The sequence below is a fragment of the Salvelinus namaycush genome, chromosome 3 (assembly GCF_016432855.1).
Source record: "Salvelinus namaycush isolate Seneca chromosome 3, SaNama_1.0, whole genome shotgun sequence".
Taxonomy (NCBI): Eukaryota; Metazoa; Chordata; class Actinopteri; order Salmoniformes; family Salmonidae; genus Salvelinus; species Salvelinus namaycush.
In genome coordinates, this window is record NC_052309.1 from 17,131,758 (window position 1) to 17,158,310 (window position 26,553).

The window sequence follows — 26,553 nt, forward strand, 5'->3', positions numbered from 1 at the left end:
AGGTTGACTTACACTCAGAGTTTGAAGGATGTTATATGATAACAGAGCATCATGTTGAACTGCAATCATAAAGCTGTTATCTGATCAACTTCGTTCAGAAACCCAGAGGACAACCAAGAGGATGATGAGAGCATATCCATGCTTCATGCATCTTTTAGCATTCTGCTAACGTTCCTATGGGAGTGATGCAAACCACAATAAAGGCTGGATGTTACTGATAATGGCAACCTGAGGAAGCTTTTCTACTATTTCCTATTCCTAAGGCAATTGTAGCAGGACACTTTGAACACTACTTTACAGTGAATATGTACTGTAGGTCCTACAGCTATGGGGGTTTATTTGTTTTCTTGGCACAGGAGCGCTTAGCCAAGCATGCTTGTGCATTAGGATTAAGTCTACATCATATAAAGAATATTCATTTAACACTGCCTTTTAACACACAACTTAGGCTCCATTTTTCACATTAGCAATAGGCAACATCAATAATGCATATAGAATAACAGTTTTGTTTGCATTTATTCATGACGAATTATGAAATATATGATTCACATTTCCTCAAAACCCTTTGTTTCACCATCACGAACTAATTTTTCCAAGAATCAATCTGTATGCTATTCTCAGCATAGGCTATATACTCAGTTGTAATAACCTGGTAGTCATAATAACTCCTATGTAATACTGTATCAAGAACAGAACGAACTTTTTTAAGCAGTTAATAGGGTCGAAGTAGAGTTCCATTATTCACCTCCTCTCGTCAGTGTCAAGTCGATGATCATTTCAGACACTTCCGTGCAGAGGTGGCGGAAATACGTCAGTTGTTCAGGCTATTGGGATTTACTCTAGACTACAAACGAAAATGCAATGTAGGGCGAAGTGGAGAGTGGGCTTTAAATCTAACGTGTCTCTTTAACACCATTTACCCAACGATTTACTCAAGCTCAACGGGACATTCGAACCAAGGAACCAATCATATCAACTAAGGGACCACTGAAAGAAGAATTCGAGGCTGGATGTATTATGAAGACCGAACCAGGATAAAGGCGAATCGTTTTCTGGCTGAGGTTTGGTCACTTTGGCGTGAAGATTGACAAGCTTTAAACAAATAGCCTGCGCATGGATGGTTTTATCTGTCAATGGATGGTCAATTATACACATCACGGACTTGATTGCGTTCTGTGGATTATTAATGTGGGATCTCGTTTGCATTTCAAAGCCCATAAGTAGCAATCAACATTAAAAAGAGGAGTTATTTGGGTTATTTATATTTGAATTGGATTAACTGGATCCTCTAGCCAAGCACAAACGTTTTGGGGGGAGGCTATGGCAGTGGACTGACCATGGATTGGGCGGTGATGGAAGTAGAAGAACAGTCGGACATGATACAGCGTCATAGCTTTGTCTGGCAGGTCGCTCTGTAGCAGCCAGACAACAATTGTAACAAAGTTGCAGAACAAGTCAATATTATTGTGAGTCTTGGTGATGCCATTAGAAGGGCAGCCGCTGTTCGCATTCTAATCGAAACCATCCTTCGAAAATGTTCTTGTCTGTTTTTGTTATTGTTGGATAGATGATCAGATCGTTGTCTGAATTGTTTATTTGATTTGTAAAACAAAGCAAGGGCTCTTCTGCGCACTGTTACTTTCCATGGACATAGAACACATTTCGCACTGTCTTGTGGTATTCGCCTCGTCTCGGAGTTATAAAATGGACGGGGAAATAAAGCGCAGCCGGAGGTCCAGATCTCAACGAGACCGCGTGCGGAGAAGGGATGCGATTGACAGGAATGATCAAAACCGGAGTCCATCATCTGGCTCCGACCGGGGGCAAAGTCCGTTCAGAAATAAGGCCCTGTGTAATTATGGAAAAATGACCAACTTGCATTATGTCCGACCCAAGCGTCCCTCTCGGAGAAAGAGACGGGGGTCAGTGTCTCAGGAGGAAGACATTATTGATGGCTTTGCCATAGCCAGCTTTCTCAATCTGGATTCTTTAGAGGTAAGAACGTAGGGCTATGTGTGTGTGTAGATATATATATATTTATATATTGATTTTGACACACGTTTGTTTATTTGGACATGATTCATAAGTAAATAAGTCGCTTAATTCACCCTGTGTGGTCTCTGACAGGGTCATGTGCAGTTTACCCAGTTGTCTCCATTGTGAGTTAATTTGCAAATGTTGTGTAAAGATGTATAATAACCATTGTAACAATGTGTTGGCTATCTACACTGTAATTACTTACTTGCCTATGTAACAAGGTTTTAGGGACCTAGGATATTGCTGTAAACATACTGGTTTGCAGGGCCAATATGCTGTGAGGGTGACAGCTGATAATATGCTGTTAGGTTACTGTTGATTTATCCCAACATCAACCATTATGATACTATGAGGTGTCACTCAGTCCATGTGTTTCTATAAATCAGACTCACTTTCATTCCAGCAGATGTGTTTCTGGAATACAGATAATTAATGGGTGCACACTGGCTGGTTTGGTCAATGTCATGATAATTGCTGGTGTTTGTCAGAGAAAAACTGGTCGATTTTGAATATGTTCTGATTTGCTGGTTGTACACAAATGGAAAACCAAAAAACTCTAGGCCTATGCTTGACCCATTATAAAGAAAGCTGCTCTCTTGCTCTTAATCGCTCCCAGGTGCAGTGTTCATCAGCTGGTTTTAGTTTTAGTGTGCCCCCTCCTGCCTCACGGCATGTCCACACACAGGGACATGTGTTTTGAAAATAGATGCAAAAGAAGCAGTAATAAAATCATCAGAGGCTTCTATGTTCAAGCAAACCAAGTGTGTGGAATGATTGAAAATGACCTTTTCTCTCAGTGCTTTCCGCCAGATGGTGACTACCAGTAAACATGATAAATGGTCGTTAAGTGACACTGTGTAAAAGACAAACTGGCAGTAAAAAGGCAGAGCTGACTCAAAGTGAATGGTGCATATGTACCAGACAGAAGACTCATTATGATACTGTCTGAATCCTGTTATGACATTCACATTCTAGAAAGAGAAACCTATTGTTATACCAAATGTCACGGGCGAAAAACAAAACACAATACAATCAACTCTCATTAATGGTGATGATGATCATTATCTATTACCGTCAACCCTTGCTTCTCAGAGTTGTAAACTCAAGGATTTGCTTTGCTACCTTGACTACACTATAGAGCGTGCCAGTAGGGGAAATTAATGTAGAAAGAATGGAGTTTGGTATAGATGCCAGAAATAAGGTCTGAGGTTAAGTTTAGGTCTTATACATTTTGTTTTATGAGATAGTATCAGTCAGTTAACAGGACCTTTATGAATTATGAAGGCTTTATGTGCTTGTTCCTCTGTGTCCAAATCACTAAGCACTTAAAATGGTCCAAAAACACATGCGCAGTCGTGAAGAAGGCGCGACAGTGTTTATTTCCCTTCAGGAGGTTGAAAAAGCTTGGCATGGGCCCTCAAATCCTGAAAAGGTTCTACAGTTGTACCACTGAGAGCATATTGACTGGTTGCATCACTGCTTGGCATGGCAATAGCACCGCTCTCGATCGCATGGCGCTACAGAGGGTTGTGCGGACAGCCCAGTACATCACTGGGACCAAGCTCCCTGCCATCCAGGACCTCTATATCAGGCGGTGTGAAAAGAAGGCCCGAAAATCATCAAAGACCCCAACCACCCAAGCCATAGACTATTTTCTCTGCTGCCGCACAGCAAGAAGTACCGGTGCATCAAGTCTAACACCAACCGGCTCTTGAACACCCTTTAACTCCAAGCAATACGACTGATAAATAGCGAACCAATTAGCTACACTGCCGAGTTTACCTTGTATCTTTATTGACCTTTTATTTCAGTATTTGCACTGTTGCCTAGCGCCCTTATCCCTATACATATCTACCTATAAAAAAACTCATTCATTTCCCCATAGGCTTTGGTGGAAAACGAGCCATGGCAGAGTTAGTGCGTACAAACAGATGCCATTTCTATTACACTCAATAGTCACTGTAGTGTAGTCACTGTAGCCATGATGGACCAGCTTACCGTACATGAATCACTGTAGAAACAGCTGCTGCATACAGCTGTTGCATATTGCCAACATGATTCCCACAACATTCTGGATGAGGATGACTGTAGACTTATAATGACTCCAGCTCAAAATGACCCTGACCTGGATTGTAATAGAGGAGGCTTACATAATTGTATAATGATTGTTGCAATGAGTGAGTGCTGTAACCTAGACGGTGTAACTCACCAGGGAGGGATTCTTGGATGTGCTGGCCCACTGTATGTTTGTTTGACTTCATTAGCTCTGTAACCAGCTTGTCTGGCTTGTCATTAGTCTAGCTTTATGTATGAACGGGTGACGCCTGCAGCAGCTCTACCCTTTAAACTGTGAAACGTTTCTTTGTTACACAGTCTGTTCCCTTTAATAAGGCATGCTTCTCTTCTCTAGCTCTGCTAATAGAGAGACTCTCTCCCCACTCTCCCACTTTTATGATGATTGAGCTTCTAGGATTCCACCAGATAGAATTTCATTAATACTAAATCTAGGATTAGTCATTTATAGAGTGAGCTGTCAGACTGTTACAAGTTTTTAATATCCTACTGCATTAGAGCCCCAAGCAGACATTTTGACACCCTATTTGCGTAAATAGAATGATATGTTTGATGTTCTCTCGGAGTCCGTCCTTCCGGTCAGGTGTGTACTTTACTGTACACCCCAGAGGTGTTGTCCTCTAAGTAGCTGTTTGATAAACACTACCAGTGTGTCAAAGGCTAAAGGTTAATTTAATAGGCTGCAACAGGTGAGAAACACTGTCACAGAGCATTCTACGCCCATAGCTCTCAGTTAATAAAAAAAATGTTTATCTGTTTTGCTGTATTCAAGATTACGGCTAAACTTGTACAGGCAGTGGCACAGTGGTCTAATTTTCTCAAGAAGCATATAATTGAAATATTACAGCTATTGATAGGTAAGTGCTTCTTTATGACAGCCAGGGCCCTGCTACATAGTTAATGTGCGCCAGCCTCCCAGACCTCTGGCCCAGCTCTTCAGGCAGTCAAGAGGGGAAAGGCTGCTGCTCCACAGCTCCTTGTCTCTTTCTGGTGTTTGTCTGTCTGTTTGGATAACACTCTTTAAAAGCTTGTGTGGACAAGATTGAGGAAGTGATTGGCTTTCAGGGGACCTACAAGGATTTTTAAACAAGTAGGTGTCACTTGTCTGTGTATGTGAAAGTGTTCACTTGGAGCTGATAATAGGCTGTGCTTTCAGGAAAGCTGTGCTTTTGCTTTCATCCCTTTTTTCAAGTATAATCAATGTTTAATGTTCTAGTTCTAGGAACACTGAAATGACCTCTCCATGGCCATATTCAGTGTGCCTGAATGTGCACTCATTGACATACCCTCTATGTTATCTGGCCTGCCATCCCCCTAGTCTCCACAACAGCTAGCCTCTTATGTCCAAGGATTACCTTCTCCTCTCTTAAGCATGGTGGTAGCACAATGACTTCATTCAGCCAGCTATTGCTGAACGTTTCATGTTTTACCCCTGTTCTCTTCAGTTCCACATAATGGGAAAACCCGCAGTTGTAAAAGTGAATGTGTGTGCGTGTGCGTGTGTGTGTGTAAAACAGAAAACAGGCTGGCTCAGACTCAGACTCTCCCCTCTCCAAGCCTTTATTCTGATGCTTGTCCGCTTCTGCTGTAAATAAACTACCAGTCGCCCTAAACAGCCTGGAAATGACATGGAACACCATAATGTCTGTCTGTTGCAGTGACAGAGAGGCAGCAGGTTTTATTTAGAAAGTGAATATGTAGAACAGGGCTGGCCCCAGGCATATCTTTTTTATATATAAAAAAATAGGAACTCAATCAGGGTCTCAACTTACTGTTAAGTTTAAGAATAGTATACACCAAGTGCAATTTTGAATTCAGCAGTTTTTCTCTTGTTATGTCAGTCACTGACAGTCACTCAATTAGACATGTCAATTACCAATGTTTTGATTCAGCTATCTAAACTTATAGTAATCATGGCCGATTATCATGGCCACGTAGCGCACGTGCCCAGGGGCCCTGACCTCCCGGGGGCCCCCATTGATTTTGTTAGTCATTCTCACTCAGATATTATATTAACATGGTAGAAGTCATGGCAAACTTTGTAGAATTGTTTGTTATAAATTGCTACATTTTCTCTCCGCCTCATGGCAAAATGTGTAGAATTGCAGAAAACTTGCTTTAAAAAACCTGCAACATTTTCTCTATGCCCCATGGCAAAATATGTAGAAGTGCAGGAAATTAGCTTTAAAACTGCAAAATGTCTCTCCACCATATGGCAAAATGAGTCGAATTGTATGAAATTTGTAATACAATTTTTACATTTTCTCTCCACCCCATGGCAAAATGTGTAGAATTGCAGGAAATTAATTTAAAAATTTTCGCACCGCCGTCAAAAGGGGGGCCACTAAAATGTTTTGCCGCGAGGTGGGGGGCTCCCGAACCAAATCTCACTTAGAGTCCCCAAAAGGCTAATGCCGGCCCTGATGTAGACTGTGCTGCTACTGCATGACCTCAATCCACTGGCTAAATAATGACTGTTGGCCCCATTTTGTGGATAGATACTATTTAGCCCTGATAAGTAGGGCTATCTGCTAAATATGATACAGTTCCAAATGTAGTTTAGTTCCAATTCGGGGGCAGTGCAAACAACACTCTTTTGTTTTACACTGTCTTTCTATCTCTGTCCCTCTGTTTTTGGCCTCCCCTTTGTGTCTGTTGGATGTTGAGCTCTACTGCTTTGTAGTTAGGTTAGGGTTCCACTACAATGCCCATAGTTGAGGAGATTATCCCAGTATAATGTCTGGAGGCCACTGTGAATAGGCTCTCTGAGGAAAAGGCCTGATTAGTTACTGATGGTGTGTAATCTAATTGTCTTAGTACCTAGCAGGCGAGGAGAGCAGAGGCATTAATCAAGCTAATATATACAGCTGTCAAGGATAGCACAGTCATGTTTTATTACATGTCGTTTTTACCCAAATATACACTGAGTGTACAAAACATTAGGAACACCTTCCCAGTATTGAGTTTTACCCTTTTTGCCCTAAGAACAGCCTCAGTTCGTCGGGGCATGGACTACAAGGTGTCAAAAGCGTTCTACAGGAAGGTTGGCACACGTTGACTCCAATGCATCCCACATTTGTGTCAAGTTGGATGTCCTTTGGGTGATGGACCCTTCTTAATACACACGGGAAAAACCCAGCAGCGTTACAGTTCTTGGCACACTCAAACCACTGCCCCTTGCACCTACTACTATGCCCCGTTCAAAGGAACTTAGATATTTTGTCTTGCCCACTCACCCTCTGAATGGCACACATACACAATCCATGTCTCAGTTATCTCAAGGCTTAAAAATCCTTCTTTAACCTGTCTCCTCCCCTTCATCTATACTGATTGAAGTGGATTTGTGACATCAATAGGGATCATAGCTTTCACCTGGTCAATCTACAGTATGTCATGGAAAGAGCTGTTCCTAATGTTTTGTACACTCTGTGTATGTTGTTGCCAAGATTTACCCTCTACCACAGTAGCATGTGATAAGTACTTTGAGGTAAGATATGAAAATACATTTTTCTCAATAATCTTGTCTGAAGAGTGAGTGTAATGAGGCTCTCAAGAATTGCTGATGTTATGTCGTTGCCTAGATCAGCTTTTGTCAGCTGAACATCTAGTCAAGCTTCTGATCATAATCACTTGTCAGACTGTCTCCATCTCATTTTCCTGGGCTGCCAGTGCAAATAACATATTGAGTTGATGAACAGTAAGTCAGACAGGATTCTGATGATGGATGATATTGACCGATTTAGTGAACCTCACTCTTATGAATGGCAACATCAGTCTATAAAATCAGTGAGTGTCCTTGAATGGGTCTATACTGGGATGTAGAGTTGTAGCTGTGCTGTACTGCACAGAGAAAGAGAAGCTTCACGATGAAATCACTAATCGTTTCACACAGGTATGTGGGGAATTTCTTCCTCTGAGAATGGAACACAGCAGCTGTCGGGGACTGTATATAGTCTAGATACTGTGCTAAGTGGACAGAATGTACTGTAGTGTTTACAAATGAATCTAGGTGATAATAAACTGGATCCATTTTCAGCCCCCTTGTCTTTATCATTACTGTAGGTTGAGACAAGAAAAGTGACATTTATGTTCTATTACAATTTCATAATGTTTATATTTTTGGCCACCAGTACCTCCTTTGAATATGTTTGACATTTATGTGACAAAGTACACGTTTAGACTTGTACGGCAGAGCCATGGCAGTGTGAATTTATTCATGACTTAAGTCCATTACTGGTAAATAGATTGCTTGACTCCCGTAATTCAGTGGCAGGACCTGCTGTGACCTCAGGCTGTTGGACAGGCAGAACCTGTCATAGGAATAGAGTGTTAAGGGTCTAATTACCTCTACCACTTATTTGTGTGTCACACACATTGTGGGAAATGACACGCCAACTTAATTTCAGCATTCAAATAATCCAGTCATTATGAACCTATTGTATCTGCAACCTCTCTACAGAAGTCAGGGCCATTTAAGGTGAATCGTGTACCAGAAGATGGTGGCCTATAGTTGCTTGTGATCGAACAGTTCACAATGACAGAAAGAGGTCTAGCTGGGAATGGATGGAGTGCTTGATCTATGGATAGGCTGTTTGCAGTATTATCTCTGTTGTGGTCAGGAGGATAAAGACATACATAATCATACATATCAATTCAGATTATCTACAGCCATGACTGTATCCCCTCAGGCCTCTATAGGACTTACGCTGTTTAACAGCTAAGCAGCACCTGTGTTATCTGTTGACCTGTAGCTTTACACACAGCTTAGGAATCCATCATGTACTGTATCTAATGGCGCAACGCCCATGAACATCAGATCTGCTGGCTCCACATTCATACACTGTAGTGCTTTAATAAATGAACATAGGAAGGAATATATTTCACTATAACAGATCTATTACTCTGATAAAGGCATGTTAGCCGATGCTATTAGCTTTATACAATTAACTGACTGACTCTCTGTTGTACCCCTGCATGTGTTGCACCTTTACAGAGCAGTTAATGGAGGCTGAAGCAGCACTTATTGTGCCATTAGCTGATTGTATGCCCTTTGCACTGTCTTCCCGCAGACACAAATTGGATTTGAATAGCATAACATCCCCCCCTTGTTTCTCTGGCCTCTTGTATCTCATGTCCTTTGTGGAATATTTGCAGGCCAGGCCCAGGGTATGTTCAGATGCCTAGTGAGAGCTCATATGTAAGGTCTGACTGCAGAGGCTGTGGAACATGAGCTGTTAATAGCTTGATTCTCATGAATTCTGTTAATTGAGGATAGACTGTGTTATAACATGCATGCTACTGCCATATTCCCTGGTGGCTTCATGGATGGTGAGAGTGAATGGATGGAGGTACAGCTAGGATAGTGGAACTTGATGAGAGCCTTCCATCCACTGAATCCTTTGTAAGCCACTGGACTTTACCTGGGACTTAGATCCAGTGTTCATTCTCAAAGCCATTCACACCGCAAACCCTAACCTGGATTTAGCTGGATTCACCCTATTGTATTCAGTGTAGCTGGCAAAACGTATCTACCCCAGATTATTTTCACCCACACGCTCTCATCCTCCCCTTGTTTGGTATTTGATTTTGGATATTTCTCTCTCCCTCCTTTCTCCCTGCCTCTCCACAGATGTATACACCTGATGCTAATTCAGAGTCAAGCTAGCAGTGAGTGTTTTGATCAGAGTCTTGGTAACAGTCCAGGGAGGTGGAGAAACAGAATAAGACATAATTTACCTCACACCGCTAGTCTTTCAGCAGCACCATGAATATTAATATCACTATGGCAATGGTTCTGGAGATTAGCTCAAGGTAGGGCTTTACATTTGTACCATTAGATCAGTTGTTTTCATGGATAGCTGAAGCTGCAGGCAGGGGGGACGCTCAGCAGGGAATGCTCACAGTTCACACTTGATGATTAGGTAGTTTCCATTGAACAATAATACCTAAAAAGCCACCAGCGTAGGGGTTCATTTTAGGGGTTCATTTATTGCAGCGCTCCTTTCAAAGTTTTTAATTTTTTTTATTTAACCTTTATTTAACCAGGTAGGCAAGTTGAGAACAAGTTGTCATTTACAACTGCGACCTGGCCAAGATAAAGCAAAGCAGTGCGACACAAACAACAACACAGAGTTACACATGGAATAAACAAACATACAGTCAATAACACAATAGAAAAAGTCTATATACAGTGTGTGCAAATGAGGTAAGATAAGGGAGGTAAGGCAATAAATAGGCCATTGTGGTGAAATAATTACAATGTATCAATTAAACACTGGAGTGATAGATATGCAGAAGATGAATATGCAAGTAGAGATACTGGGGTGCAAAGGAGCAAAAAAAAAAATAACAGTATGGGGATGAGGTAGTTGAATGGGCTATTTACAGATGGGCTATGTACAGGTGCAGTGATCTGGGAGCTGCTCTGACAGCTTGTGCTTAAAGTTAGTGAGGGGGATATGAGTCTCCAGCTTCAGTGATTTTTGCAATTAGTTCCAGTCATTTGCTGCAGAGAACTGGAAGGAAAGGCAGCCAAAGGAGGAATTGGCTTTAGGGGTGACCAGTGAAATATACCTGCTGGAGCACGTGCTACGGGTGGGTGCTGCTATGGTAACCAGTGAGCTGAGATAAGGCGGGGCTTTACCTAGCAAAGACTTATAGATGACCTGGAGCCAGTGGGTTTGGTGACGAATATGAAGCAAGTGCCAGCCAACGAGAGCATACAGGTCGCAGTGGTGGGTAGTATATGGGGCTTTAGTGACAAAACGGTTGGCACTGTGATAGACTGCATCCAATTTGCTGAGTAGAGTGTTGGAGGCTATTTTGTAAATGACATCGCAGAAATCAAGGATCGGTAGGATAGTCAGTTTTACGAGGGTATGTTATGCAGCATTGTTGAATGATGCTTTGTTGCAAAATAGGAAGCCGATTCTTGATTTAATTTTGGATTGTAGATGCTTAATGTGAGTCTGGAAGGAGAGTTTACAGTCTAACCAGACACCTAGGTATTTGTAGTTGTCCACATATTCTAAGTCAGAACCGTGCAGAGTAGTGATGCTGGACGGGCGGGCAGGTGCGGGCAGCGATCGGTTGAAGAGCATGCATTTAGTTTTACTTGCATTTAAGAGCAGTTGGAGGCCACGGAAGGAGAGTTTTATGGTATTGAAGCTCATCTGGAGGTTTGTTAACACAGTGTACAAAGAAGGGCCAGAAGTATACAGAATGGTGTTGTCTGCGTAGAGGTGGATCAGAGAATCACCAGCAGCAAGAGCAACATCATTGATGTATACAGAGAAAAGAGTCGGCCCGAGGATTGAACCCTGTGGCACCCCCATAGAGACTGCCAGAGGTCCGGACAACAGGCCCTCCGATTTGACACACTGAACTCTGTCTGAGAAGTAGTTGGTGAACCAGGAGATGCAGTCATTTGAGAAGCAGCATCTGGCCGCCCACATTCTAGTCTCACAGGCCTGCCTCATAGGATATGAAAGCCTGCTCTCATATACTAGACATAACATCGTAAACATAAATCTGGGACACTCAAATTAGTATGATATATTACATTTGGTGTGGTTACATAAGACAGATGGTTACTTCAGGCAAAAAACGAAAGTAGGGTGGTTAGTCGGGGTAGGTGTATAACACGTACGTCTAGCAACCTAAAGGTTGCGAGTTTGAATTTTATCATCGACAACTTTATAATTTTAGCTAACTTTTCAACTACCTACTACTTTTGAGCTACTTTGCAACTACTTAGCATGTTAGCTAACCCTTCCCCTAACCTTAACCCTTTTAGCTATCCCTTATCCTAACCTTAACCCTTTAACCTAACTCCTAAACTTAACCCTAACCCCTAGCCTAGCTAACATTAGCCAGCTAGCTAATGTTAGCCACCTAGCCACCTACTGTAGCTAGAATTTGTAAACATATCATACGTTTCGTAAATTCGTAACATATAGTATGATTTGCAAATGCGTAACATATTGTATGTTTTGCGAATCGTAATGTATAATACAAATTGTAATTCTTAACATGTCATACAAAATGGGTAATGGAAATCCATAAATGAATACATACCATACAAAACTTAACATATAATACGAAATGGAGTCTCCCTCGGATTTACGTACAACATAATACGAAATGCTCTGAGACCAGGTTGGATATGACCTCAATACACAGAGCCATGCCCAGAAGCATCATGAGTATGGTTTTATTTAAATTCTCTTTGTCTTTAAGATTGTTTTTTATTTCATTTTTAGAGGTTTTAGCAAGGATTCCCTTGCCGCCTTGTCATATTGACTCAGTCTAAGCATTATCATCATCCACATCAAGGTCTCTTTCTTTCTGTGCTTTAGATATTAAGCCTCTTTTGTGTTTGTTCTCTCGTAGGTGGCTCTGAGGAAGACCTCAAAGAGCCTGAGGTTGCAGGAGGGTAAGGAGAAGTGGGAGAGCCAGATGCTGAAGAAACGAAAGGCTTCTGAAAGGGCTGAGATCCCTGTGAATGTATTCACTGACAATGGAGCTGACTTTGAACATGAGCAGGATGGAGAGAAGGAGCGGGGGAAGGTGAAAAACAACTCAAAGAAGAACAAGCAGGTAGCCTATGGATCTGTGGTATTAACCTTCATTATATTTCGAATGAATATGCTCTCCTACAAACCAAAACCTGTCTACCTGGTAATGTGTGTGTCCACATGTGAAGGGGTTTTGCCCAGTGAAATAATGAGGTCTTACAGTTGAGGTATTCTTTTTGGTTGTTTGTGTAGCTTAGAGTCTAGGCTTGTTTATTTTGAGTTCTTTCTTTCTGTTTCAAGTCATCCACTTTCAATCCCACAGTTCTATTTTTCTAATGGTGATCCTGTTTCTATCAGTTGTAAACAAACTGTCTCCATCATTAGGTGTTCATTGTTGGCACCAGCCAGTCAATGAACTCTATCAGGTTTATTCCCGAAGCTTCCCATCCTGGTCTAGTAATTGCCTCGCACAAGCCTGTCTGTTGTGCAGGAAGTCAGGAGGGAGCCACACAGGAAACGAGGACCAATAAAGAGCTATGATGAGATAAGGTGCTTTGTGAAGAGCTTCCTCCTCAGCCCAGGATGTGTCTGTGTTTGTAACAGAGAGCACACCAGGTACACACACACTTAGGCTCGCTTCCATATCAGTCTCTGGCCTAGCCAATTCCCCTACCCTTATCTGTGTGTGTAGACCAGATACTACTTGTTGTAAGGTATCGCCCTGTAAGGTATCGCCTAAATGGCCCCTGGCTTGTGGATGTTTCCTCTACTGAACAGTATGCAAAACAGTATGTTGGATAGTAGCCTCCTTTGCAATAGAGGAGAGAGCTATGATCATGTTTGTTTCAAAGAGTCTTTTGTTCCTTGAATTGATTGTTTATCTAAGCACATTGTAGGTAGATGGAATCTACTTTACGAAATGGATGAAACCTACGCACACTTGATTCAATCAAGAGCAGTTCAAATGTGTCATTGAAGCAACCTCTAAAGTGTTCTCTAGGAAGTAGAGATACTTCAGATAAGATCACCTCTTCTGTTTCACCTCATCACCAGAAAGATAGTGTATTTTGCTGCTGCTCATTGCACATTGACACAGCACACTGGCTGTGTCAAATCAAGTCATGACTTTTGCTGGAGGATGCTAGTTTGACATGTTCACAGTCACTGTGAAACACCATCTATGCTATTTAAATAAATCGGTTTCACACGAACACCCACACACAGAAATAGACAGTGTCCTGGGCTGGAATGTCAAAGCAGGGCAGTGTACCAGCCAGCAGAACACTACAGGAACGGGCTGAATGCTATGGGACAGTAGCTTTAAAGCAGGGCTGCCCAACCCTCTTCCTGGAGATCTACCGTCCTGTGGGTTTTCAGTCCAACCCTAATTTAACACACCTGGTTCTACTTATTAGCTGCTCAACAATACCTTAACTAGCTGAATCAGATATGCTAAATTAGGGTTGGACTGAAAACCTACAGGACAGTAGATCTCCAGGAAGAGGGTTGGGCAGCCCTGCTTTAAACCATCAAACCTCAGATCAATACCACATTATTATACTGTTCCTGTGTCATCATCACTACGTGCTAAGCTATCAGTCAATATCATTTCTCTCTTGTTTTGTCCAGAAACAATTTGTTCTTTCTTGAATCAATATTTGAATATGCATTATGCTGCATGGATCTGTCATTTAAGGTTTCCATTGCAACACAATGGTGTGTATGTGCGTGTGTGCATTTGTGCGTGCATGCGTTTATCCGTGTGTGTATGCATGTGTTTATGTGTGCGCCCATTTATGCATGCACTGTGTACCTGTACTCATGTTGCCGCAGGCTCTCAGATGGGCCAGAGCATGGCCTAGTGCTAATTGCCCATCACGGGCAGTCAATGAGTCTGGGCATCAACTCTGCTTGTTTTAAATCAGGTTAACTGTGTCATTGAAATGGATGTCCTCACTGGCGTGTAATCACTCACTGATGTCTGTAATACGATAGTGCCCTCTGGTGGTCCAGAGTCTCTTCTGGGCTGATAGATTCACTGTCTACCAATTCAATGTAATGTAGATAACCCTGGACTCAAAGAACGGAAGATAATTAGTCTATCATGTCCCTCAGGTGAAGGGGCTTTTAGGAAGGCAAGACAGAGCTGAAGTCACCAAAACACAGGGCACGCATCAGAGAAACTCCAAAGGACACCATAGTGAGGTATGAGCAGTGTTGTCTGGATAAAGAGATGTTTGTGTGCAACAACATCCTATTGAGTGATTACAGAAGGCATTTATCAGAATCTATCATAAGCCCTTGCTCATTAACATTATCCTTCCTTTCCACAGAGTTCATTCTCTGGTCGGGGATATTCGGTGAGTGACTTCAATTCTTTCTGACAGAATTAATGTCCAGGATCTGCCTATAGTCATTCTCAGAGTATGAGGGCAAAACCAGGTCAGTGATTATCTTTAGCATTTTCAGAACAAGAACAGTCTGTGACAAAATGTTCTCTTACGCTAACAGGCTGATATTTAGTAATGTAGCTAAACAGGTGTCATGTCAACATGGATTAGTGATTTGTGGATCTGAGTAACTGTCACGTTCTGACCTTAGTTCCTTTGTTTTGTCTTTTGTTTTAGTATGGTCAGGGCGTGAGTTGGGTGGGTTGTCTATGTTAGTTTTTCTATGATTTTCTATTTCTGTGTTTGGCCTGATATGGTTCTCAATCAGAGGCAGCTGTCAATCGTTGTCCCTGATTGGGAACCATATTTAGGTAGCCTGTTTTCTGTTGGGTTTTGTGGGTGGTTGTTTTTAGTCTTTGCGTGTCTGCACAAGATAGAACTATTTCGGTTTTCACTTTGTTGTTTTTGTAGTGTTCAGTTTTGGAATTATTAAATTAAGATGAACACTAACCACGCTGCGCTTTGGTCCTCTCCTTCCACCGACGAAAGCCGTTACAGTAACCTTGACATGTTGACAGTGAGCAGGACTTGAGTCATTAGGGGAGTGAGGCAGAGTGGCACATGTGTTATCAGTGGTTTCAGTATAAATTGACTGGCTGATACAGTAGCTCACAGTTGTGCTGCTGTGTCGTCTGGCATGATGAATCCCTTAGAGCAGACAGATCAGTTCACACGTCTGTCACTAGGAACGAGGTAACAGACATAATGTATAATAATGTCCTCTCTCTCTTGATTTGTAAACAGACTGTTTTTGTGATATTACTACTAGACATAACCACAGATTTTAGTCCTAATCTAACCAGGATTATTAGTTGATCTCAATGTTTCTTTATGCATTATTTGTAAATACAGCACATATTTATCAAGATTTCATTGAACATACTAAATTAAATGATTGGAGTCAAATTTCTTAATCCACAATCTTGTTTTCATGGAACAGGATATTGTAATGAAAGCTTAGTTAATGAAGATAAATACTGCTGTGGAAGCTTACTGTAAACACTCATCAGTCACTCTTATGACTACTGCCTCTAGTCTCACGGTATCCTCTGCTGTTCTCTCCCTGCCAATAGAGTAGGAGTAAACATGTGTCATGTGTCACTCAAAACACAGGTCATAACCTTGAATCAAGGTCTCCTTATAATCTCTAGACAGATAACACGTTTTGTTCCTGTGGGTAATATTGATATGACTGTGGAGGCAGATAGCAGAAATGTAAACAACTCACTTCCAGTTTGAGTGTTTGTGATTGATGAAGGTGTTGATACATTCTCATGAATTAATGCAGTGTTTTACATCCTTTCTCTCGCAGTGTGACAGTGAGAGTGACATCGATGACAAGGCAAGATAAACATTCTCACTTTTCACAACTGTTATCACTGATAATAAGGTATCAGTGCTCTACTATTCTGTCATTCAGCCATGTGTAACAACTTCTGTCCCTTTCCTCACCCCAACCTGGGCTTGAACCAGAAATCCTCTGCACATCGACAACAGTCACCCTGAAGCATTGTTACCTATCGCTCCACAAAAGCCGCGTCCCTTGCAGAGCAATGGAAACAACTACTTCAAGGTCTCAGAGCGAGCGACGTCACCCGATTGAAACGCTACTAGCGCGCACCACTTACTAGCTAGCCATTTCACACCGGTTACACATGTATTCCCATCTGCGCTGTCAGCTGGCCAGGCTTTATTGTACTGAGAGGAAGGGGGTCCTCCAAATGCCAGACAGGGTTGTGATGGGAGTCAGGTCTTTTGCCTTCCTTTTTATTTACATCAGGGAAGCGTAAACAGTGTGTGTGTGATGTCTTTAGTCTTGTGTTTTGGTACTGGTTTATGAGTGTTAGGTTCAGTCTGTGTGTACGAGGACATTATACTAATTTAAACTTGTTATAAATATCTACATGTTAATAATACCCACACTCTTTGATTTCATTATTGGATTTGATCTAAGGAATTTGCGGAAGTTAAGTTGATTACGCTGTGAACATCATTAGGCCTTTTTACGAAAGTCAAGATGTTCTGATAATAACAACTAGTCTCTGTTATTTCCTCCAAATGATCTATTTACTTTATCAGCAACCTCAAATTAAATTTGGAGGCTCCAAAACTGAAATTGAACTCATGATAGAGGTCATATGAACCAGATTACAGTATTGTGGCATTTTGCTAGGTTGTTAATCGCCTGAGGGATTCCAGGAATAGCTGTAAATAAGGTCCTTACATTTGCAACACCAAAGGAACCTCATGATGGTTTACCACAGCTGAATTTCAGCTGAGTTCAGACCCAGTAAATCAACAATTTGATGTAGCAATTGAGTCTGCTCGGTTTGATTCGTCTTTTTTTGATGCCATTAATTCATAATCAGGTGGTTTCACAGCGTCCGTATGACTTTGCAAAGAACATAAAGTTTAAAGATGAGAAATACACAGAACATCATATATAATCTCACCACATATATTATTTAAATGAAAATGGCTGATTTGTCTAGTTTGTGTGTGCGTGTCCGCGTGTGTGCGCGTATGTGTGTGTGTCCTTTGCTGGCTGTTATTAGAATCTGGCCAATATTCAGCAATTTAATCAGAAACATACTGTTGGTAATGTAATTTATTGATTGTAATAAGATACTCACTAACTGAATTTGTCTCATCCACTTTCTAATTAGTTTTTCACAAGGTAAATGTCATGGGCATTTATGTATATTTCTAGTGAGTGCTCTTACAGGGAAGATATGACTGATTACATGAATTACCTCTTAATATGTAATCTATGTTGAGATGCTTTTTATTATCCTGTCAAAAATATACTTGAATTGAGCTGTCACGTACTACATTAAATTATTTAAGAATGGTTTCGATTGAATCTCATTCAGTTTCATTTCGAAACTTTCCCTCATGTCATTGGACTGGGTTCACCAAGATTTATGTCTCACCTTTTGTCCCTCTGATCTCATTTACATTCATTGGGAACTTGAACACACCCCCTTGAGTGACGAAGCGCACATGGAGTCTGGGAGTGGAACAAGAGCCAGTATACAGAACAGTGCTGTTGATAGAGTGCTGATAAAGATGGAAAAGCAACCACTTTTCTGGACAGTTCCACTACCGGCACCTTCAGAATCCTAATTTAGCCTCTAGCTAGGCTAACATATTTGTTATTTTCTTTCTTTTCTCATTTTAACTCAGGTTTCAGGGATTGTGTCTGATAAACTCTTCACACTAAGGAAAACTACTGGTAAGAATATTTCCTCTGGATTTTGAGGTATTCAGCGTGTATGCTTTTGACTCTGTCCTCGTTTAGCTGTTGTTATTTACAGAATAGATATGTGTTTCTCTTAGTGACATGATTTTGACATGCTTTTTATGGCATTCCATTTCTGTTCACTCGAATAAGGGAAACATCCTCTTTCAAGCCACACTGTGGTCAAGTTGTTGGCAAAGTATTATGACCTTTGTCATTTTAGGATCCTCACACACTTGCTCTTAATTACACAATGTGGGTATGACATCGAATGTTACTCTACCCTGTGGAAAGTCTCTGCGCTAGAGGGATTTATTATATTTAAAGTAAAACCGAATAATGATGCAATGTTTTGTCAGATATATTTGTGCAATTGAGTTGAAATATTTTAAATAGTTGATAAATGTTTTCTACAAAACATTTTATCTATGAATTGGATTGAACCTCTACTCCCAGTGGCTTAGATGCATTGTTGGGGCGAGGAACGGGTTAGTCACACTTCATGCTCAATGAGACTATTGGCTCAAGCAATTTTGTAATCTACTGCAATGTTCCCTATTATCATCCTTACCATAGCCATCAATTCCATATTGTGATCTAACTATAGCTGAAATTCACAAGAGGTTGGTGGCACCTTAATTGGGGAGAACGGGATGTGGTAATGACTGGAATTAGTGGAATGGTATCAAATACATCAAACACATGGGTTTCCAGGTGTTTGATGCCATTCCATTTTCTCCGTTCCGGCCATTATTATGAGCCGTTCTCCCCTCTGCAGCCTCCTGTGCTGAAATTCAACAATGAAATGCAATTTTCACCCAAAAGAATGGTGCTGAAAGCAGCATCACTGAATGGTATTGTTCCCATTCAGCAATCTTTACCCGACTGAGGTGTTTGGCCGTATAGGGGCAGCTTGATAGATTGTGTTCCCTTCAAAACCCACGATTTCTCAAACTAAAACTCATTTGGCCTGTAAAAGCCAAGAGGAGACGCACATCCAGGGCCAGGCAGCATAAAGCCTGCTCTAATACCACTGGCTGGCTGGCGTTGAGAACCTTTTAGAGCTGAGCCAGGGGTTTAATATGTCTTGTGTGAACGCGATTAGGAGCTCCCCATTTAACTCTCACTACCTCCAAGCTGCTTGTGGTGGGCTTTAGAGAGGGCATTTGTTGTTTGCTTTGGAGGTCTCTTCAGTCTCCCAATAAGCCGTCTGGAGTTCAGCCTATTGAACATTATGATTACAAATAATGGTAAACACACCACTAGTCTCTCCCCAGGGCCCTCAGCTCTTGTTAGAGCTCAAAGACTGCAGGGAATAGAGACTAAGGTTGTGTTTGGTGCTGGGAAAATAGGCCGTTTGTTGAATTTAATGATCATTTTCTGGCAGTGAATGGAAGATCTATTGGTGCGACTAACAAATTGTAAGCACTTTGTAGTATGAACATGCTAATTTTTCCAAGACACTGGTAGTTACGAAGCTGCTCGTTGTTGCCTCATTGTTGTTTCTAGATGTAGGCCTAGTACAGCAGAGATTAGAAGCTATTCACCACTCTGACTGAAGGTTGTTTCAGCTAAGTATGGACACATCAATGTCAGTATTTATCTGAAGTGGGAAAGAACATTAAATGACTAAGTTCTGTCAAACTGTGGTTGGTAGCCTATGTTCTCTGGTTGCTAATAGACATAGGTGTTGATCAGAGGGATGAAGCGAAGGTGTGCAGCTCTGCCAGAGTGTCAGGTCTACAACGCAGCCAAGAGCAGAGCAGCGACACGCCCCTCGATCTGCCCACTGCCAGCCCCACCCCTGGCGCTCTGCCCGCTGCCAGCCCTGTCCCTGCAGCCCCTCTCACCACCACCCCACCTCCTGCTGTGTGTGTGAAGAAGGAGAGGACGTCCCCTCACAATCCGACCATGCCAACTCTGCCAGGGCCAGGCCTATCCCAGGTCAAGAGAGAACCATTGTCACATCACCAGGGCCATCCCCTGTACATTGGTCTCCACAACAGGTAGGACATGGCATTGACCGAACTTGTTCAAACCATTTAATAATACTATATCCTAGAGGAGGTTGATATTTATTTACTACTTTTCCTTTCTCCTCTCCACAGCAGAATAGAGGGGTCCCACAAGCGAACCCTCCCCCCATCCCCCCACTTCGGGCGCCATTCTTCTCCCTTGCCGGCCCTCCCCCTGTCCATCTCAGAGCTGTCCGCACCCCACTTCTTCCTGCCAGGTCACGGGCATCGCCGCCCTGCCATGTTCACTAGTCCTGTGGGATTAGCAACCAGCGATATTGTAGGACGGTCCACTCGAGCAGGCTGCTCAGGTAAGAGGCATGAACAGTAAATGAGATTTAATATACAACAGGTGTAGGTGGTGAGAAAGGGTGAGAAAAGAGCAGTAGTCATCATAGAGTATGACCTTTAACCTTGCATCTCTCCCCCCACAACAGAGCACGACCTGCTTCGCCAGGAACTGAACAACCGTTTCCTGGCACAGACTGCAGTTAGAGGGGCAGGCTCTGAGTCACCTCTACTGAGGGCAGAATTCCACCAGCACACACACCAGCACCAACATCAGCACCAACACCAGCTCACCTTCTCACCCTACCCCAACGGGTTGCCTCCTCCACCAGGCATCGTCTCTACACCCCCAAATATGGGTCGCACGGCTGCCCTAAATGTAAGTCCAGCACATGGCCACTACAAACCGCTTCATATGAGTTAATGTTATTATCAAATCCCACATTCATTGTAAAGAACATTTTAGGTCACCCAGAAACCAGAGTTTACAGAGTGCTTTGTTTTTGCTGTTTTCCAAACTCACCTCGCCTCAGGCGCAGCATCTGCCTCCTGTACTCTGGGGAAAACCCTATGTGTGTGTTAGTTTCACATCTCAAATATCACACACAAATATCAGATACAGTCCCCAAGAGATACATTTTTGCTTTCAGCCGTTATAAACTTTTTTACACCCACCAGGGAACATTTTGAAATATTTCAGCATAGAAAAAAATAAATAATGTATGATCCCTGAAATGGTTGGCTGTTCCACTGGCAGTTGGTAAAGGCAGTGTAAATGGATCTCATGGCTGTTTTGACACACCAAAGCCCTGCTGTCAGGACAAATGACTGTGCCGCAGCAGAAGGAATGAGGTCATTAGTGCTTTTGATCGTGGGTAATTGCTCATGGATGCTTGTGCCGGCATTGGCAGGGCTTCAGTTGGGTTTAAGCAGCCGAGATATGGAAACTCTGAACATAGCCATCTGAAGTGTGTACATGCATCTGTTAAACAGTCAATGAGCTGAGATGAATGCACCGTCCTGTGCATAGTCGTTGGCATGCATAGCTTCCTGGCACTTTGTGTAATGTACAGAACAGGACGGTCATGGTTAATTTTTTATAATAATTTGTAGCATTTTTACATTTGTTTCTTCTTTATGTATGCTTATATTATTGTCTAATATTGTTCATATTACTGACGTGTTCTCACAAAATTGTCTTTCAGTTGGAAAAGTACTCAGCAAAACTGGAAAACCCTTACCTAAGACATCAACATGTAAGTTAAAGTACTGTTTTCAGAAAGATGGCAATATGTTCCTTTGGATTACCATCAAAGGCATCATTCTGTATCATATTATGGTTCTCAAAGAAATTAAGTTATATGCCATTTACTTACAGATCTACTCTGGGCGTACAAAGTGTTTGTTTAATCTTTTGATTCCCCTGACGTTCCACTTCATTCATTCTCATCTTAACCTGTATGTGGTCTTGCCCAGTTCTACCCCTCCTACCCCCCAGCGATGCCAGGCATGCCAGCCCTGCACCCCCACTCAGGACCCCCAGGACCTTTCAGCTCTCTGCAAGGAGCCTTCCAGCCTAAGGTCCATACCACATCACTCCGTCTGTCTGTCTGTCTGTCTGTCTGTCTGTCTGTCTGTCTGTCTGTCTCTGTCTGTCTCTGTCTGTCTCTGTCTGTCTCTGTCTGTCTGTCTCTGTCTGTCTGTCTGTCTGTCTGTCTGTCTGTCTGTCTGTCTGTCTGTCTGTCTGTCTGTCTGTCTGTCTGTCTGTCTCCTTTATGACCTTGTGTTAACCACCCCACACACATAATTGTCAATCTAATCATGTGACTTACCATCCCTCCCTAGTCTATGGATGTAGTGACACGGCCAGAAGTCCCTCACAATCTACTGCCAAAGGACCCACGGGTAGGCCTCTTCTCTATCCATTAAGTTATGAATAAAACACAGTAGTAAAGGTTCAGATATTAACCCTCCTCTGTTCTCCCTCTGTTCACAGATAACTGATCCATTCAGATCATCAGCTAGGGTAAGAATATGCCATTCGCCGTCATTCTGTAAGCTTGTCGACAGAATTCTAGCCCTTGGGTTTAAGACTAATCAAATGATTGTCCTTCTATTCTTGCAGAAGGCTGGCAAATGGTGTCTAATGCATGGCCAGATCGCATGGCAGATTCATCACCACCAGCAGAGAATGAAGGTGCACAAGATGCATTAATTATTTTCCAAAACCGGTAATCAGTGAAGTAATGCTTTCTGTGTCCTCCCGTCTCAGCAACCCCTTCACCTCTCAATCTCTATTAAGCTTTTAATCCCTCTCTCTGTCCATCACTCTCCTCCCCACTTTATCTATCTATCTTTAACAGAACATGCACTTTGATCCACATCAGCTGAATATGAGCAGGGTGAAGCTGGACCTGTTTAGTCGGCCAGCCGCACCAGGTCTTCCTCCTGGACTATCCTATGGCCATGACCTGGCCCGACCTTTCCTGTCCTCCTCAGGTTAGCCAGCCCACTCCATGTCCTATTCATTACTGTGGATGTTAAATGAGGATGTACGTGCAGTTATGGTGATATTGTACAGTTATGGTGATATCGTACGGTTATGGTGAAATTGTACAGTTATGGTGATATTGTATGGTTATTACGATATTGTACAGTTATGGTGATATTGTACGGTTATGATGATATTGTACAGTTAAGGTGATCTTGTGCGGTTATGATGCTATTGTACGGTTCTGGTGATATTGTACGTTATGGTGATATTGTACGGTTGTGATATTGTACAATTATGGTGATATTGTACAGTGATGATGATATTGTTACGGTCATGGGAACAACGGCTTTTATAGGCTCCTTAGCTCCTTTATGTCCCTGTATGCCCATGTTAGTGTGGTTGATTCGCTCACTAATGTACCTTCTCCCTCTACAGGTCATTTGTCTGCATCACCATTCAGTGCCCCCACGCATCACGGCCACTATCTACCTGCTAGCCACCTTACTGGTAAGAGCCATAGGCTGCTGGTGCAACGTCAAAATAATGATGTTTGAAGTACAAGACAACAGCCATTAAGACAACAGCCATTAAGACAACAGCCATTAAGAGGTGCTCCTCTTGTGATGCTCCTCAGATCCATTTGGTCGAGCCAGTCACTATGGAAACCTTGGACAACTGGCAACTAATGCATTTGGCGGCCTGGGTGCCCCATCTCTTGGTAGGTTTTCACTCTCAAATAGTTGACCTCAACATAATGCAACCTACTGTTTCAACTCAATTGGTGAACTGATTGATTTTATTGAAATTACATAAATCCTTCATATTTTAGGCCCAGGCAGCCCGTTTGGTGACAGGCAGGGCCATGGGTTGCCAGGTTTTGTCAGCCACCCTCAGGAAGCCTGGAACCGCCTGCAACGAATGCCCCCCTCCTTCCCCACGCCTCTAGCACAGTCCAGGCCTGCTGATGTGGCCCGCAAGCCCACAGTCCAGAGCAGTGAGAGGGAAAGGGAAGCTAAGAAAAGGGATCACTCTGCTACCAAGGAGGAGTCAGAGAGAGACGGGTCAGTGACAGCCCTAGTGCAGAGATGGCATTTCCCATCCTGAAAAGCCTTCAAAAGTTGTGATTTTATATTTTGAAACAGCATCTAACATTCAAAGAATTGCCTATTTTTCCAACCACATAGAGGCTAGATATCATAATATTTCCCAGCTGTTAACCTCCGCACCTCTGTCCTCTCCATAGAAATTCTCTGGAAAGAAGCCATCAATCCACCCACACATCCTCAGGCTTTCAGAGTAGTAATCTGATTAGCAGCAGCAGCCCAGAAAGGAAGAGGAGTAGCCCAGATCAGGGTCGTCATCAGGCTGAGAGGGACGGCACCTCGCTGGGGAGAGTCCAGGTGAAGCAAAGCTCCTCTCCAGCGCTGGAGGTGCAGGATAGGGGATCCTCAAACCCTTATAACACAGTGAAGAATCACCAATCCAGCGAGAGCACACAAACCCTGAAGGGACCTTTAAACATAAAGCAGGAGCACAGAGATGAACCAGAGGTTATGGCTGGGCCACCGGAAATTACCCTCTTACTCCCACCAGGCCACTCTCAGGCTCCACACCCCTCATCAAGGCGCAGCCACTTCCCCACCGCAGGCATGCTTCAGAGCAGCCATCTACCTCACTCTCTACCACTCTCCATGAGCCTCATGCACCCAGTGAGCAGCCTCAGTGCAATGGAGCGATCCCGTGTCCAGCCCTTCATGGGGGTCAGTCCACTAGCCACAGGTCGAGACCACCGTGTGCCCCTTCACCTCTCAGGCCCCTGGGATCCACTACGAGACCCCTACAGAGGGCTGTACCTGCAGAGCCAGGTGGTACATACGACCTATGACCCTGAGAGAGGCCACAGACAGCGGGAGCAACACCCCAACCCACAGCCGCAGCAGCACCTACAGGACAGTCACGGGCAGGCAGAGGAGAGGGCCAGGTTGCACCAGCTTCAGGGCTCTCCCATGGAGGGCCACCTAGCCCACACGCCCACCTTTACATCCTCCCTGGGTGGGGTGATGTACCCCAGGCTCAGCCCCTCAGCTCCACACAGTGGCCATCTGAACAGGACTCCTCCCACTGCCACTCTCAGTGCCCCAACCCCTCTGGTGCCCACCTCCACCACATCCCCTGGCATACCTTCCACTCCTCGAAAGACCACACCCACCAGTGCCCCACCCTCTGGGGACCCAACCCCATCCTGCAATCCTAAAGAGGTGGAGGCACAGTAGCATGGAAGTCTCTCAGATATAAGAGACAAGACTCGATACAGTACACACTCAACTTGACAACTTTAAGTAAAAATAGTATATTGTAGATTATATGTTAATAAATAACAAGTTTAAGTAGTGAGTCTGCATAGAAACTGTTGAATAAGTTGAATAACTATTGTTGGATAATGTTATTTGATAGTAATATATGAGTATTTTGTAAGATTTATATTCCCTTTCTGTGTACAGAAATAGATTTTATGAATTTGTACATTTGTGTAATTAATGCATTACCTTTGTTTAATACACATTTATTACACATTATTTATCAATAGGTAAAACTGAAAAAATATGTTCTCCTCTTGATTGATAGTTTTTAGGTTAATGTAACTATGTTTCTTACCTGAAAATGTTTGACTTTCACTTTGTGGAAATATTCACATAACCTGTCACTTGTTTCTATAAAGAATGTCTATTTAAACAAAAATGGAATTACTTGGCAATTCATTGTCTTATTTTCACTTGCATTTGCAGTACTCCTTGTAATCTTAAATTATCATAATTGTTCTATTTTTTTGTATTATAGTATAATTTATCATAGCATGGGCTTGTATGTACAGTGGGGTCTGAATTTATTGACACCCTTGATAAAGATGAGCAAAAATGACAAAATAAAAATGAATTGATATTTAGGTATGGAGTTCTTTTCTGCTTATGCATTCTAATTTCTACGCCAAACCCACCAATGGTGTGCGTGGCCAAAGTGCTCCATTTTCATGTCATCTGACCAAAGCACGGGTTCCAATCCAAGTGCCAAAGCCATTTAGCAAACTCCAGGCATTTACATTTGTTGGACAACATGAAAATGGAGCTCTTTGGCCATGCACACCAGTGGAGGGTTTGGTGCCGAAATGAGAATGCATGAACAGAAAAGAACCCCATACCTACTGCAAAATATAGTGGTGGATCTTTGATTTTATGGGGCATTTTTGCTTCCACTGTCCTGGGGTCATTGTTAAGGTTAACTGCGTCATAAACTTTACCCAGTACCAGGACATTTTAGCCAAAAACATGGTTGCCTCTGCCAGGAGGCTGAAACTTGGCCACAAGTAGACGGCCATCTCAATCTCCAGACTTGAAACACATTGAAAACCTGTAGTTTTAATTAAGGCCAGGCACCACTGACA

At 42.7% G+C, this 26,553-nt stretch overlaps 1 protein-coding gene across 3 annotated transcripts; it reads left to right on the forward strand.

Moving 5' to 3' along the window:
• The first annotated feature begins 854 nt into the window (after nucleotides 1-854).
• LOC120045016 (autism susceptibility gene 2 protein homolog) lies at nucleotides 855-26,023 on the forward strand. 3 transcript variants are annotated; one of them, XM_038989829.1, is made up of 18 exons: nucleotides 855-1,995; nucleotides 12,502-12,708; nucleotides 14,742-14,831; nucleotides 14,960-14,986; nucleotides 18,263-18,311; nucleotides 19,999-20,323; nucleotides 20,426-20,643; nucleotides 20,770-20,999; nucleotides 21,826-21,876; nucleotides 22,097-22,201; nucleotides 22,466-22,525; nucleotides 22,617-22,646; nucleotides 22,746-22,817; nucleotides 22,984-23,119; nucleotides 23,550-23,621; nucleotides 23,749-23,832; nucleotides 23,944-24,175; nucleotides 24,358-26,023. In XM_038989829.1, the coding sequence occupies exons 1-18, from the start codon at nucleotides 1,645-1,647 to the stop codon at nucleotides 25,385-25,387; spliced, it is 3,369 nt and encodes a 1,122-aa protein (XP_038845757.1). In that variant the 5' UTR covers nucleotides 855-1,644; the 3' UTR covers nucleotides 25,388-26,023. The 3 variants fall into 3 exon arrangements, with proteins under 3 accessions (XP_038845757.1, XP_038845759.1, XP_038845758.1); XM_038989831.1 differs by having other exon boundaries at nucleotides 23,008-23,119; XM_038989830.1 differs by having other exon boundaries at nucleotides 20,429-20,643.
• The last annotated feature ends 530 nt before the right edge of the window (nucleotides 26,024-26,553 follow it).

Bases quoted from the DNA above. Each gene is read 5' to 3' on its own strand.
- LOC120045016 (XM_038989829.1), top strand. From the start codon at position 1,645: ATGGACATAGAACACATTTCGCACTGTCTTGTGGTATTCGCCTCGTCT. The intron at 20,644-20,769 runs GTAAGAGGCATG...CCCCCACAACAG, and splicing joins CACTCGAGCAGGCTGCTCAG to AGCACGACCTGCTTCGCCAG. The intron at 23,120-23,549 runs GTTAGCCAGCCC...CTCCCTCTACAG, and splicing joins ACCTTTCCTGTCCTCCTCAG to GTCATTTGTCTGCATCACCA.